Genomic DNA, 14,505 nt, shown 5'->3' on the forward strand with positions numbered 1-14,505 from the left:
TACAGAAGGAGATTGACCAGAGGTAAGGTGAGGGGCTGGGCAGGTAAGGAACAAGGTGAAGTAATAAATGAATTACACTGAAATGATACTCGAAGGTCTCCTCCCCAACAAACTCCAGGCCCTGATGGGTTTCTGGGTGATTCCTACCACACTTAAAAGAAACGGTGACTTCCCATCTTATATAAGTCATTCCAACAAACAGAAGAGGAGCGAGAGCTGCCAGCTCATCTAGGAGGCTGGTGGAATCTCAATTCCAAAATTGGGTTAGCAAGAATTCAAGAAGATAAAATTATGGACTTATTTAATTAACTTATGATCTTAGATCGCAAAATCCTCGCCAAGCAAGTCCAATGGTATATTAAAAAAAAAAAAAAATCATGCGGTGGTGGTGATTGCTCAGCTACATGAATGAATTTAATGCCACTGAACCATACACTTAAAAATAGCTCAAATGGGAAATTCTATATTATGTATATTTTCCCGCAGTTAAAAAAAAAAAAGACCACAAAAAATCATGATCATTCGGGTGTTATCCCAGTAATGCAAAGATGGTTCAATATCAAAACATCTGTCAGTCTCACTTACTTCATTAATTGGCTAAAAGAAAAAGAAGCATATGGTTATTCATTTAATAACTCAAAACACTTAACGTATTAACGATAAAGAAACCTGCCAGATTAAAAAAAGAAAATCTTTAGTCACTCTTTCCAAGCAACAAGATTCTCTTCCCAGTCCTCTTACATAATAAGAATGACGTTTGCCACTTGTGGACAGACAGCCAAATGATGTTTTGCCGTTTGCACAGAACTTCTTGTACAAAACGGCTTTTATTGGTGTAAAGTTCCATTCGAGAACTCTATCATTCCTGAGTTTTGATAATGGGGGGATTATGGGTGCATGCTCTGGAGTCCAGACGGACTTGAATTCTAGTTGTTTCCAGTTTCCTCATCTGTAACGTGCATCAGGTACTAGGACTGGAAAGAAGTTGAACCCAGGTTTGACATAGTCCAGAGGACCATGCTTGTAACCATTACATGGAGGAAGTAGGGACAGGGGACTAATGATAGTAATACTTAGCGTTTATAGAGTTACTGTATGCCAGGCACTATTCTAAACCCCTTACGTGCATCATTAGAATTCCCGTTTTCCTGAGAGATTGTGAGTAGAGGTAGGACCCTGACTGTCCTGTTTAGCGCTATATTTCTAATGCCTAGGACAGGTTCCTGGTATTAGTATGCACTCAATATATATCTGAATACATAAAGGCACCGTTCTCATCTTCACAACAACTCACAGGAGATATATAGACATAGCTGTATAGATCCCATTATTCTCTTTTTCAGACAAGCATACTGAGACACAGTTTCGGTAACTTAACCCAAACTCACATAACTAAGAAATGCCCACCCTGGGATTTGAACCCAAGCTATGAAGCACTGGCTGAGCTCCCTGAAGCAAAGCCCACATTTTTTGTTTGTTAAATCACATGGGATTCTTTCTCCTCCGTCTGTCTCACCCTAGGGAGGCCTTGAAGAAAATGAAGGATGTATATGAGAAGACACCCCAGATGGGGGACCCGGCCAGCTTGGAACCCCGGATCACAGAAACCCTGAACAACATCGAACGGCTGAAATTGGAAGTACAGAAGTATGAGGTCAGGGAAGACCCTGGGGAGGGGCGGGGCCGGCAGGCCTGGCTGAGTCACTTCTTGGGGGAGGGAGGGGGACAGGGAGGTATTGGGGGGGTGCTTCAGCTGTTTCTCATCACTGCCTTGGGTGTGCATGGGTGATCTCAGGAAACCTCCAGGCCAGAGCGGGCTGACCCCGGAGCCTGGCCCTGGAGCTGACTGTGCGGTCCCCTCCTCTCAGGCTTGGCTGGCAGAAGCCGAGAGCCGGGTCCTAAGCAACCGGGGGGACACCCTGGGCCGGCACACTCGGCCTCCAGACCCCCCATCCAGCGCCCCACCAGACAGCAGCAGCAACAGCAACAACGGATCACAGGATAATAAGGAGAGGTGAGCAGGGAGGCCGGGGTGGGTCTGTCCCTGGACCCCGGGGGGACCTGTCTTCACCTGCTTTGCCTTCTCCAACCAGCTCTGAAGAGCCCCCCTCCGAGGAGGGTCAGGATGCTCCCATCTACACGGAGTTCGATGAGGATTTTGAGGAGGAGCCTGCATCCCCCATAGGTCACTGTGTGGCCATCTACCATTTTGAAGGTAAGGACAGCCTGGGTGGCGCATCGGTGGCTTTGGGGGCAGTGTTTGGCGCTGGGTTCTGTTGAGATCCGCCTCCAGCAGACCTGAGCCACCGCCACCCCCATGACAGGGTCCAGCGAGGGCACCATCTCCATGGCCGAGGGCGAGGACCTCAGTCTCATGGAAGAAGATAAAGGCGACGGCTGGACCCGGGTCAGGCGGAAACAGGGAGGCGAGGGCTACGTGCCCACCTCCTACCTCCGTGTCACACTCAACTGAACCCTGCCAGAGGCGGGAAGAGGGGGGCTGTTGGCTGCTGCTTCTGGGCCACGGGGGGTGCCCCAGGACCTACGCACTTTATTTCTTCCCCCGTGGCTTCAGCTGAGACCTGTGTAACCTGCTGCCCCCAGCCCTACCCCCCCACTCCTCACCCCACATGGACCCGCTGTGCCTTCTACCATCGATGTACATACTCATGTTTCGAATCTTTTCTTCCTGCCGCTCGGCTGGGGCCGTTTTGTTTTATATAAAAAAATGATGGAAAGCTCCTCTAGTCTGTGCCTTATCAGGAGATTTGGATACCGGGGTTGGATATTCAAATAACACCCTCCTTAAGGGCCACGCAGGGAACGAGGAAGGGGAAACCAACTTGGGGACACCATAGACAAACCCTACCCCTTCTTAGGAGTTGGGTGCTTGTCTCTAGTAGGGAGGAGGGTGCCAGACATCATCACCCCTTTGGTGTTCACTGCAGCTCACCAAGGACAGGTAGCACCTGTTGAGCACCTACTGTGTGCCAGGCATTCTCCACCCATGAACTCATTCAAACGTTGAGCTTTCATCCCCACCACAACCCCTATAAAGTACACAGCCCCACTTTTACGTTGAAGGCCAACACAGAGAAGTCAAGTGATCCAGTAGAAGTCACACAGCATTTTTTTTTTTTTTTTGCGGTATGTGGGCCTCTCACTGTTGTGGCCTCTCCCGTTGTGGAGCACAGGCTCCGGACCAGCAGGCTCAACGGCCATGGCTCACGGGCCCAGCCACTCCACGGCATGTGGGATCTTCCCAGACCGGGGCACGAACCCGTATCCCCTGCATCGGCAGGCGGACTCTCAACGACTGCGCCACCAGGGAAGCCCAGTCACACAGCTTTTAAAACGTATTTGAACTCAGGCCTCTTACAGATCTGCAAGTTCTGTTTAACATTAAAAGCCACATGTTCACACTTTGTGGGATATGCGAGGGGGCATGTGGGAGAGGGCGTCCAGAGCCTCCAGACATCTGGGTCTTCTAGTGTGGGGAGGAGGCTGCCCTCCGCCAGGATCAGTGTGCCTTTTTAGGGCACAGGGTGGGTTCCTGCAAACCAGGTCCCCTCCTGTGAGGCAGGGTGCAGGTCCCCACTGCATTTGGCTGTGAGGAAGCTTGGGCGGCTTTCTTGGTCTCCATGGAAGCCTTGGTATCCCAGCGTGAAGCGCGGGGGTGGGGGGTGGTGGGGGGGTGGGGGTGGGAGTTCTATGCTTTCAATGGTCAGGCTCCAGGCGCTGCGACAGGACGGTGAGGACGCGCTGGAACTTCTCAAGACGTGTGGCCCACGGCGCCCCAGCTCCTCGGCTCCCCCAGAGCAGCCTCCTCAAGAAACCAGTGGTCAGGGCCTCTCTCAGCTCCGGGTGGGGCCGGAATCCTGGGGGCGGGTCCAGGCGGGGCTGAGGGCTGGGCCCAGGCAACTGCCTTGCCCTTCCCACACCTGCCTTGTTCCCTCAGGACTTTGACCCCGGAGGGACTCAGCCTGAGATTACCTGGACAACTGGGTAGGGTTAGCCGGGAGGGGGCTCCTGAGTCTGCAGCAGTAGGGGTGGGGTGGCTGAGGGGCTCGGTGGGTGCACGGGGGCAGTCTGTTCCTGGGGCGAGATCCTGGGGGACCCACCTTAGGGGTTGTGCCTGGAGATGGAGCCACGCCCGAAGGTGGGATTTGGGGTCCGGGCCGTCCTGCGCGACAAACTTGGCGCGGGGAGGAGGTTGGCCCATGTTGGAGGGATAGGGGGGCTAAGGTCACCAGTGAAGGCAGGGACGACCCAGGTGGGGGATCCTGGAGGCTGGGCTGCCCCAGGGCAGGAGAGGGGTGTGGCTCTGAGCTCAGCGGGGGCGCCGTTCTATTCTACCAGGTTGAAGGTCTGAGTCATTTTGGAGGGAGCTGGGCATTCTTGGTGGTGGATCGAGATCCTCTAGGGAGGAGTGGGAGTTGGAAGAGTGGGAGTGGGGCCCTGTGGGCGTGGCTCTGGGGGTCTGGGCCGCCCTTTGGGGGCAGAGGGCACTGTTTCCGTCTACACTGCAGGTTGCGGCGTGTGTTAGGGTGAGAACCCCGTGGGGCCGGGCCGTCCCAGTTTGGGTGGGGCTCTGGGAGGCGTGGTGGGAGGCTCTAGTCCCTGGCCCGGTGGGGGCACCGAGTTGGAGCATGAGGGGTGTTCCGGGATCTTCTGGCAACCCGGCGCAGAGGAGGCGCTCACCTCGCAGGCGCCGAGCCGCCGCCTCGCGGAATCTGGGCGCGTCCCGGGCCAGCAGACGCGCCCGGTGCAGGGTGCGCAGCAGCCGCTCGCAGCTCTCGTCCAGGGGCCCGGGGAGTTCCTCGCCCTCCAGTAGGCGCACCGCGGGCGCCACGTGCGGCAGCGCCACCTCCCCCGGGTCGCAGGGTCCTGTTGGGGGAAGGGTCTGGGCTGGGCTAGGGGCAGAGGGCGGGTCCTAGGGTGAAGAGGGTGCGACATACATTGGGCCGAGGCACCCTAGGACAAAGCAATGGTTGGGGTCTGGGTCAGAAACAGAGGCTTGAGCCTGGCCCAGAGCAGGACCAGGGAGTGGCCTAGGGCAGGGGCGGAGCCTGGGACAGAGTGAGGGCGGGGCCTAGGGATTAGTTTCCGACCGAGACTCGCACAGAGGGCGGGGGTTAGGGCGAGGAGGGCGGAGCCTTGCTTAAGGGGCGGAGCCTAGGGCCGAAACAGCGGGCGGAATGTAAGGCCAAGGTGGAGCCTAGGACAGAAGGAAGGGGCGGGGTTTGGCACGAGACCCAGAGGCCAGAGCCTAGCATAGAGCTGGATGTGAATCAGGGGCCGGGCCTAGGGTATGGGGCGTGGCTTAGGAGAGAAGCAGGGGCGGGGACCTAAGACCCGGGCGGGGCTTAGGATCGGATTGGGATTCCGCTTAGTTACCGCTCCTCGAAAGATGCCACTCACCGGCGCCCTCATCCAGAGCCCGCATCAGTGGCTTCAGCTCCTGCTCGAAGGCCAGCGCAGCCTCGGTGTGGCTCCTTCGCAGCTGGCGCCACGTGCGTTCCAACCGCGACACCTGGAGGAAGAGAGCTGAGCCCGCCTCCTCTCCACTTTTTCCCATCACTTGCTCTCTGGCCGCCTCCCCATCCCCGCTTCCCACGCACCTGGGGCATGAGCAAGGCGCCCATGACCGCGGCCAGTCCGGGCAGGTCTCCCGCCGCCCCTGGCCGCAGCGCCAGGGCCAGCTCCACCAGGCCCCTCAGGGCGGCCGCGCGCTCCTCCAGCGGCCCTGCGCAGCCCAGCACTGCCAGCGCCCCCGCCAGTGCCAGCGTCTCGAGCCTGTGGAGGCGGAAGGCAAGGGTCTGGGGGCAGTGGGGAGGTTTGCAATGCGGGGGTGAGGAGGGACAGTCGGTGGCATTGCCCATGCCCCACCTCCCTAGGGGACTGTGAACAGGGAGATTTGGAGACCCTAGGGGTTCCAGGTGGCTGGCTCACCTCTCCAGCAGTTCCAACCTCAAGCGATGCCCATGGGGAAGTGTGAGCAGCTCCAGACCAGAGGCGACCCCCATGGCGCCCCGCTGAGCCTTGGTCACTCCCAGGAGGCCAGTCGCCTGGCGATGGGGGACCAGGGTAAGAGTAGAGAAGTCAAGGGAGCAGAGTGAGTATACAGATGTGAGGTGGGGTTGGGCCTTGTCCTGGCTTCAGCCCCTGCCTGGGAAGGACAAACCTCTGTAGGTGACCCACCTGGCAATCCACCAGTAGCAGGTGGAGAGCGGTGCTCCCAGGATGGTGCTCCAGGAACAGGCCATGGAGAGTATGCAAGACTTCGGTTTCCAGAGGCCGATTCTGGGAGCCCAGCAGGCAGAAGGGGTTGTCAGGTGGGCAGAAAGAGACCTCTGCCTGCGGTCTTGCAAAATATCTGCCCTCCTTCTCCTCAGCCTCCCACCATGGCGCCTCTGGCTCTGGGCAGCTGTGGCCAGCAGGCGTTCCCTGGACCCTGGGCCCTCGGGGCACCAGCTCACAGTACGTTGGGGGGCGTCCAGAGGCATCAGGCAGCATCAGTGAGGATGTTCGAGGTGGCTTGGTGGGTGCCTTGGCATGAAGCTGCCCATCAGAGGCCCTGAGGCTGTCAGCAATGGACCCCAGGGGAACGGGCACCTTTAGCAACACGGAGTCACTACCTGTCCGAGGCAGGGCAGATGCAGGCATAGTGGAAGCTCCTGGGGGGTCACACAAGAGGGGGTGAAAGAGGTACACAGAGAAGACAGCTGGGAGGGGTCAGTGGCTTCATGGGCTACTAACCTCCTGGTTCATCCACTCATTCAGCCAATAACCAGGTATCCCAGCCTATCTTGGTGCGGCTTTGAAATTGAGCAACTTCACCAACATCAATGCTACACACTTACCAATGGTTTGAAAACGAACTTTCTCTGACACGTATGTAGTTTTGCAATTTTTGAATACTACATTTCAAGTTTGAGTTCTTTGTTTTTGCCCCTCTGATTGAAGGTGGTAAGCCCTGACTGTATGAAATTAAAATGAAAAATGTCATTCAAAATTCACAAAGCTACATAAGCATCAAAGAAACTGAATTTATCAAAATTTCAAATGATGTCTTTTGTTAAGTTTGTGGCATATTTACTTCTGAGGTTATTGGAACTTAAAACTGCACCCAGACTTTTGGGAGACTCTGTATTTACTAAGCATTTAAGTCGACCCTGTTATAGGGGCTTAAAACCTCCCCACAGTTCCCAGCTTGCTCTGAATAAGGGCCAAAGTCCTCATATTAGTCCAAGAAGCCCTCACAGTTTGAGCCCAATCTCTCGTGACTTCCCCCTCACTCCCAGTGTTTCTGCTACACTCACCTCCTTTTGGTTCAATGAAGAGTTCAAACTCTTGTTCTGGCCCCAGGACCTTTGCAATGGCTGTTCCCTCTGCCTGGGTCATTCTCATCCAATTATCCACATCGTTCCCTCCTTCATCTCCTTCAAATCTTTCTCCATGGGACCTTTCCTAACTACTACTTAAAACTGTAATACTCACTACTATTCGCATACTCCTTACTGTGTCCTGCTTTTAATTTTTAACCCAAAGCATATACGTAATTGACTCATTTTTGTTGTTCATGGTCCTTCCTCTAATAGGATGTTGGCTCCACTTGAGCAGGGATCTTTGTCTTTCTTGTTCATTGACATATCTCAGCACTTAGTAGAGTGTCTGGCACACAGTGAGGGCTCACGTTGAATGGGGCGGGGGTGTGTGGACAGGGCAGTCAGGGTATAAGGGGGACTCCTCCTTTATGTAGGATGGTCAGGGTCAGCTGCTTTGAAGAACTCACATTAGATGAGAAGGAGTCAGCCAGGTAAAGATTAGGGAATGGGCTCTCCAATGGTGAGAACAGCAAATGCAAAGGCCCTGAGGCAGGAACAAATTTGGAAGGTTCCAGCAACTGAAAGGAAGACTAAGGCCAGAGTGAGTACGGGTTGTGAGAGGAATTATTAGAGAGGTCAGCGATGGTTAGAGAACAGAGGGCTTCTTGGAATCATCATAAACCCATATTTTTAAGCACTTACAAAGTTCCTTAGTCCTGTGTTTTTTCGTCACCATGACAACATTGAGAACATCACCATCTCTTTTTTCCAGGAGGTTAAGTCACCTGCCAAAGTTTACTTGGGTAGTGAGTGGCAGAGCAATCTCTGAGCTATGTATTGTCCTGGAAGACCCTTACCTGAACCAGGGTGGTCTTCTGTTGGCTGCCCCGTATGCTCCAAGCCTGCGGGCAGACTGTCACTCCGCTTCCTAGCCCTGGGGACAGAGATGGGGGAGATGTGTTGTCCTACTCTGTGCAGAGCAGCCCCCATCAACACCCATAAAACCTTACATCCCATCATTCGGAACCAGTGGATCCCAACCAGGGTGCCTGATACCCCCAGGGGACAATGACAATTGGCAATGTCAGGAGACATTTTTGGTCGTCACAACTAGGGGGATGACGTACAGAGGATTCTACTGGCATCTAGTAGATAGAGGCCAGGGATGCTGCTGAACATCCTACAATGCACAGAATGGCCCCCCACAGCCAAGAATAATCTGGGCACAAATGTCACTAGTGGACAGTGCCGAGGTGGAGAACACTGGGGGGCGTTGGGTGTCGTCAGGGAGGTTGGGAGCCTGTGGTACCTGAGTGGCTCTGTCCAAGCCGGGCCGTCTCGAAGGGTGTCTTCACTAAAGCTGCGTCGAATAGGTCCTTGCCGGGTCACTGGCCTGGATGCCACAGCTCCCGTGGCCTGGGACAGTGTACGCTGGCCAGTCACATAGCTGCGAACCAGGGCAGGCAGGCTTGGGAAACGCTCATCCTCCAGCTGAAAGAGGGCTGTGGGCCGGCCTGGCCGGGGGCGCAGGGCCACACGGAACACCTCGAAGTGCAGGACTGAGCCCCGCCAACGGCAGGAGATCACAGGGTGGCCCCCACGGGACTTAGATGCACGAACTAAGAAGTCACCATCTTGCTGGAGGAGGGCCTCAGCCTTCTGGGGATGGAGGACAGGGGCAAGGGGTTTTGGCATAAGCCTGTATCAGTAGTTAATGATGACTCCCCACCCCACTCCACCAACTCAAAAAAACCCAGAGACTGGATACCATTGTGTCAGACCATTTCTTCTTTTTTCGTAGGCATACCTCTGGACTACATTTCCCAGGCTCCCTTGCAGTTAGCTGTCATGTGACAAGATCTGGCCAATGGTATGAGGGCAGAAGGGCTGTGGGGAATGTCCCGACCCGACCAATAAAATTCTCCTGTACAATCCTACAGGTTCTGTCCTCTGTCAGTTGATGTCCCCAGAGCCCTGGGGGATGGTGAAGACACAGGATGGAAAGGGCTTGGGTCTGACTCATTTTGGAGCTCTGCATCCCCTCAGATTGTGACATGAACTAGCCCTTAATTTTTTTTTTTCTAATATTTATTTAGGCTGCACCGCGTCTTAGTTGCGGCATGTGGGATCTTTAGCTGTGGTATGCGACTCTTAGTTGCGGCATGTGGACTCTTAGTTGCAGCATGCATGTGGGATCTAGTTCCTCGACCAGGGGATCAGACCTGGGTCCCCTGCATTGGGAGTGTGGAATCTTACCCATTGGGAGTGCAGAGTCTTCCCTGGACCACCAGGGAAGTCACGCCCTTAAATGTTGATCAAGTCTGGCTGGTGACATCTTGGGAATGTTTTTTACAGCCACTAGCCAGCACCGACTTATGCAACTTCCAACCCAAGGACATGCACTGAGCTTGCTATGCAAATGTGGCTTAGAGAGAAAAGCCATTCACTGGGTCCTTCCAAACAGACTGTGACCTTTAGATCAACCTTTAAAATAATGGTCAAGCAGTCTTATGCCAGCCATGGTGGCTGGTGTGAAAACAGGGGCTGAGGGCCACAACATCGCAGAGGGGCAAAGTGGAGCTGGTGATGGGGGCTGGGGACTGGACAGTATGCACAATGGACACATGTATAGCCCTTGTTATTTGCCAGGCACTGTTTTAGGTGTAAAATGTATGAACTCACTTCATCCTTTACCAAGGTTAAGAGGTAGGTACTATTATGCCCATTTTACAGATGAGGAAACTGAGGCCCAGAGATATCAAATACCTTGACCTTGTTCACACCCAATGTGAGTTGTAGGGATGGGACTTGAACCCAGGCTGTCTGGTGCTAAAGTGTGGTGTTTTAACCACTAAGCTACACGGCCTCTCATGATTTGATTGGATACCTCAGGTTCTGGGACTCCTGAAGGTGACCCCTAAGTTGGAGATGAGGGTGAGGAACTTTGGATTGAGAGGGAGATGGGGCCCTGGCAGCCACGGGTGGCCTGGGATCCAGAGAGAGAGAGAAGCAGAGCCAAGGGGTGGTTTGAGGGGTCATTAGGACCCTCTTCAATCCCCAACACCATCCTCAACACCATCCCAAAGGAAGTGATAATTTAAATATAAGAAGTGACATGCCACACCAACCAAGCTTCAAGACAGTCCCCAGCCCTTGAGCCACTAAGGTCAAAGGGGCGAGACTCCCCATCAGATGGTCCTGAGGTCCTGCAGGAGGGAGCGATACCTGACGGGACAGTGGGCCGTGGTACCAGGGTTGGCCAGCAAAGTCCTCTCCATCCTGTGGCACCTGCATGGAGTTCTCAGGGGCAGAAGGTGCAGGGGCTGTGCTTTGTACTTCCAACAGGCCCCAGTCTTCCTCATCTGTAAAATGGGAATAATTACTCTTGAATCCTGAGCATCCGGCTCAGCCCTTCCATGTTCCTCATGGTTCTGAAGACAGCAGCCCATATCTTATTGAACCTTAAAATGCAACTCTCTCTGTATATGCATATATAAAAATATATATTATATTTTAATATATAGTATATCTTTACATAAATTATATATAATATATTAAAATATTTTAATGTATACTATATAATATTTTAATACAGAATATTTATATATTTATATTTAAAAAATATAAATATAATTATATATAAATATTTATATTTAAAATATATAAACATTTTTGTATAACTATTTATATATTTATACTTTAAGTTAAAGATGTTACCCCATAGTCTGAGTATATATCTTAATTATAAATTATATCTGAATTATATTTGATATACATATATATATATATCAGATTAAAATCAGGCTATGAGTAACTTTAATTTAGAATAGGCTGTGATTTCATGAAAAGAGTCATGCATTCACTGGGATTCTTGCAATGGGAAAAGACCTCCGCATTGCTTTCAAATATAATTCAGTTTTTTTATGCAGATGACGTACTGCTACGTTTTGGCGAAATTTAATTAACAAATTCACTCAAACCAATATTCATGGGGCACCCCACTGTGTGCCAGATGCCCCTTCTCAGCACTAGAGACCTAGCAGTGAACAACACAGACCAGAATTCCTGTCCTTAGGGATGTTCTAGTAGGGAAGACAGTGATTGGAAAAATAAGTAACTAGATGAGGAAGTATAGGATAGATCTGAGAGACCTAAACAAGAAACTGAAACCAGGGATGGGGTATGAAGATTCAAGGGGTGGAGTTAAGATTTTTCCATGGAGTGGCCCGGGAAGGTCTCTGTTGGTGAACACTGGGAGGATTTTGAGGGAGCAAGCCAGATGGTTCTTGGGGTGAAAGAAATTGCAGGCTGGGGAGAATTTAATTTACTAAAGTCCATAGCATCTCAGCCACCTATATGCATACTCAAGGATTCTTAGATTGTACAAAAATCTAACCCATAGGTGCCTTTCCAATGTAAGGCCACTTTTTTTTTTTTTTTTGTGGTATGTGGGCCTCTCACTGCTGTGGCCTCTCCCGTTGCAGAGCACAGGCTCTGGACGCGCAGGCTCAGCGGCCATGGCTCATGGGCCCAGCCGCTCCACGGCATGTGGGATCTTCCCAGACCGGGACACGAACCCGTGTCCCCGGCATCGGCAGGCGGACTCGCAACCACTGCGCCACCAGGGAAACCCCATGTAATGTCATTTTTAAGGACATTAAAGGGTCATATTTTTGTAGACTTTTCAGCAAATAAGCATTTGCAGATTTTCGTATTTTGGAGCAGATCCATTTCCTTATTACTGCAGTCAAATTTAGGTCTCAGATGCTTTAGGACATGTTAATCATGGCGCAGGCCTCAGGCCCCTGTGTGTCTCAAGTGTCTGGTGGAAAAAATTGCCCTGGATGGGAGGGAAGCAAGCGGTTTGCTTTTTGCTTCCCCTGCCCCCAAGACCTTCTGGGCCTGGCGGGGTCTGCAGGGAAATAGCACCCGGATCCTTATGACCTGAGTCAGCTGGGCTGAGGGCCTGAAAGGGTCAGGAAGTTCCCAGACTGGCCCTAGGTGGCTTAAGGGGTGGGGGAGCTGAGCAGAGTGCTGTCTCCAGGTGCCACATACCTGAAAGCCAGGTGTGTCTCCTGGATGCCTGAGCACTTCCTGTTTGTCACATGGGCCAGGCCCGGCCTTGGTCTTAAGAGTCCCCGGACTGGACTCCAGCTTCCTCTGTCTTACGTGCCCCTTAGTGGGTGTGGTGGTGCGTCGCTGACAAGGCTCTCATTAGTTCAGGGGGAGCTCAGAGGGGGCACAGGTCAGCCACAGGCCAATTAAGTCATCCACCTGCCCTGCGTCCTTTGGAATAATTTCTGGATATCTAGGCAGAAGAGAGAGGAACAGGGCAGAGTCAGGAGAGGGGGTGGGGTGAGAGGCAAGCTTGGGGAAAGGAGGAAGGGGATTATTCATGCTCTGTTGGCCACATACATGTACACACATGTGCAGGAGGGCAGCCACCTGCACAGAGACGCAGGGACACAGGTGGACGCGGAGCCTCAAACTTGCGCAAACATTGACTGGTTGAATGATTACTGCGTGCCAGGCTCTGTTCTAGACCCTGGAGAAACAGTGATGAATGAGACCAAGGTCCCTCCAGTGGGCAAGACACAAAACAAATAAGCGCAGGATGAATGAATAAGGTAATATCTAAGGGTGAACAATGAAGGTGATAAAACAAGGAAATGTCAAGGAGGCTGGCTGGGGCAGGCCACCTTAAACAGGTAGTCAGGAGGCTGTCTCCCACCAGGTGACGTAGGAGCTGAGACCTCAGTAGAGGGGAGACAGTGATGCAAAGATGTGGAGAAAGAGCAGTCCAGGTGGGGATACGGCAAGTGCAAAGGCCTGGAGCTTGCTTTTTACATCTTACATCATCAGGGAGGCTGGTGGGGCTGCGTGCTGTGAGCCAGGAGTGAAGTGGAGAGCAGTAAGATAGGCAGAGACGATGCAGGAACTGGTGGACCTCGAATTTTCATCTCAGTGGGATGGAAGGGGAGCTACCGGAAGGGTTTGAAGTGAGGGAGGGGCACGATCTGGTTTGTGGTTTAAAAAGACCGTTCAGGCAAAAGTGGAAGCAGGGAGGCTTTCCGTGTTGCACAGAAAACACGCTTGGAGGAGGACGCCCAGGTACACGGACACGCGTGATACACAGCGTCCCAGTCAGGCGACCCCTTTTACGTTCGCGGACGCGCGTGGACACCCAGATCCTCCCTGAGAGCTGGTGGCACCACCTGGAAAAGAGAACTCCCTGCCCCAGTAATCTCCCGGTCCTGGATCTGTCTGGGGCCCCTCACTCACCTGGGCCGGGACCCGCGGAGCTCCCAAGAACCTGGGGCCTGGCGGAAGCCTGAGGCTGTGCGGCTCCCGACCCCTCCCTCCCCGCCCCAGCCAGGTCCAGCCTTCACCCCCCGCGCCCGAGGGGAACCGAGCCCCAACACCTGGTCCCGCCCATTTAAACCCCGCCCCTCTAGGCCCCGGCCCTCTCCAACTGTAACCTCCGGGCTCTCGCCCCGCCCCCTTGTTCTCGCCCCGCCCCCTTAGAAACTTTCTTTTTGCTAACCACTCCCCCTTCGGATAAAACCTTCTTCCCGTAGACCACGCCCCCTTGGGAACTCCGTTCCTACTAGTGGGCCCGCCCCCTTAAATTTGCCCCGCCCTTCTCGGGATGACCACGCCCACTCATCTCCTCGCTCCTCTTTTAGTTCCGCCCCTTAGAGCCAGGCCCCTTGATTCCGCTTAGGGCCTCCGGCTGGTCCTAAGTATCCCTGGCCCCTTGGGAAGGGGCAAGGCGGTGTCTCCTAAGCCCCTCAGTGTTCCGGGCAGGGGCGGGGCGGTCCCTGCGGGCTCTCTCGCCTGGCAGGGAGTGGTGGCGGCTGTGACGTGACCGGGTGAGCTTCCTCCAGACCACCCCCCTCGGTTTCCGGGAAGGAACCCCATTGGGTGTCGGGTTTTGTGGAGAGAGATGCGGGAAAACACAACAGCCTCTCCCAGTAACAGAACGCTGGAGCTGATCTAGACTCTGTCAGGACTGGGGGCTAAACTTTCAGGTGGTTTCCTACGTGGAGGGAAGGAGGGGAGGGGGGCTTCCATCCTGTCGCCCGGAGACAAGGGTGAGAAAGGTGGGGGAGGGAGGGATCTGGAACCAGAAAGAGGACGCTCTGGCCAAGTTTATTGAGGGCGCATAATAATAACA

The 14,505-nt window shown here is 53.5% G+C and overlaps 2 protein-coding genes across 2 annotated transcripts in view; one reads left to right on the forward strand and one right to left on the reverse strand.

The window, feature by feature from the left end:
• The window catches only part of TRIP10 (thyroid hormone receptor interactor 10), an 8,501-nt gene extending 5,774 nt beyond the window's left edge, over positions 1-2,727 (forward strand). Inside the window, 5 exon segments of the mRNA XM_007460581.1 lie at positions 1-22; positions 1,522-1,654; positions 1,869-2,014; positions 2,094-2,215; positions 2,325-2,727. The exon segment at positions 1-22 is cut by the window's left edge and continues 82 nt beyond it. Coding sequence (XP_007460643.1) covers positions 1-22; positions 1,522-1,654; positions 1,869-2,014; positions 2,094-2,215; positions 2,325-2,473 — 572 coding nt within the window. The 3' untranslated portion in view covers positions 2,474-2,727.
• A 990-nt stretch (positions 2,728-3,717) lies between these two features.
• On the reverse strand, positions 3,718-13,659 carry SH2D3A (SH2 domain containing 3A). Its single transcript, XM_007460582.1, has 12 exons — positions 13,611-13,659; positions 13,183-13,309; positions 12,384-12,636; positions 10,554-10,690; positions 8,638-8,987; positions 8,186-8,262; positions 6,202-6,677; positions 5,953-6,068; positions 5,622-5,796; positions 5,422-5,533; positions 4,702-4,887; positions 3,718-3,878 (listed from the first exon to the last, which is right to left on the reverse strand). Exons 4-12 carry the CDS (start codon positions 10,620-10,622, stop codon positions 3,718-3,720), a joined length of 1,722 nt encoding a protein of 573 aa, XP_007460644.1. The 5' UTR covers positions 10,623-10,690; positions 12,384-12,636; positions 13,183-13,309; positions 13,611-13,659.
• Positions 13,660-14,505: the final 846 nt, after the last annotated feature.

The sequence above is a fragment of the Lipotes vexillifer genome, unplaced genomic scaffold, assembly GCF_000442215.2.
Source record: "Lipotes vexillifer unplaced genomic scaffold, Lipotes_vexillifer_v1.1 scaffold1011, whole genome shotgun sequence".
NCBI classification, from domain to species: Eukaryota; Metazoa; Chordata; class Mammalia; order Artiodactyla; family Lipotidae; genus Lipotes; species Lipotes vexillifer.

Excerpts from the sequence above, each read along its gene's own strand:
- SH2D3A (XM_007460582.1), bottom strand. The coding sequence starts at position 10,622 with ATGCAGGTGCCACAGGATGGAGAGGACTTTGCTGGCCAACCCTGGTAC. Across the intron at positions 8,988-10,553 it reads ACGGCCCACTGTCCCGTCAG|AAGGCTGAGGCCCTCCTCCA; the intron begins GTATCGCTCCCT and ends CTCCATCCCCAG. Across the intron at positions 5,797-5,952 it reads AGGTTGGAACTGCTGGAGAG|GCTCGAGACGCTGGCACTGG; the intron begins GTGAGCCAGCCA and ends CCGCCTCCACAG.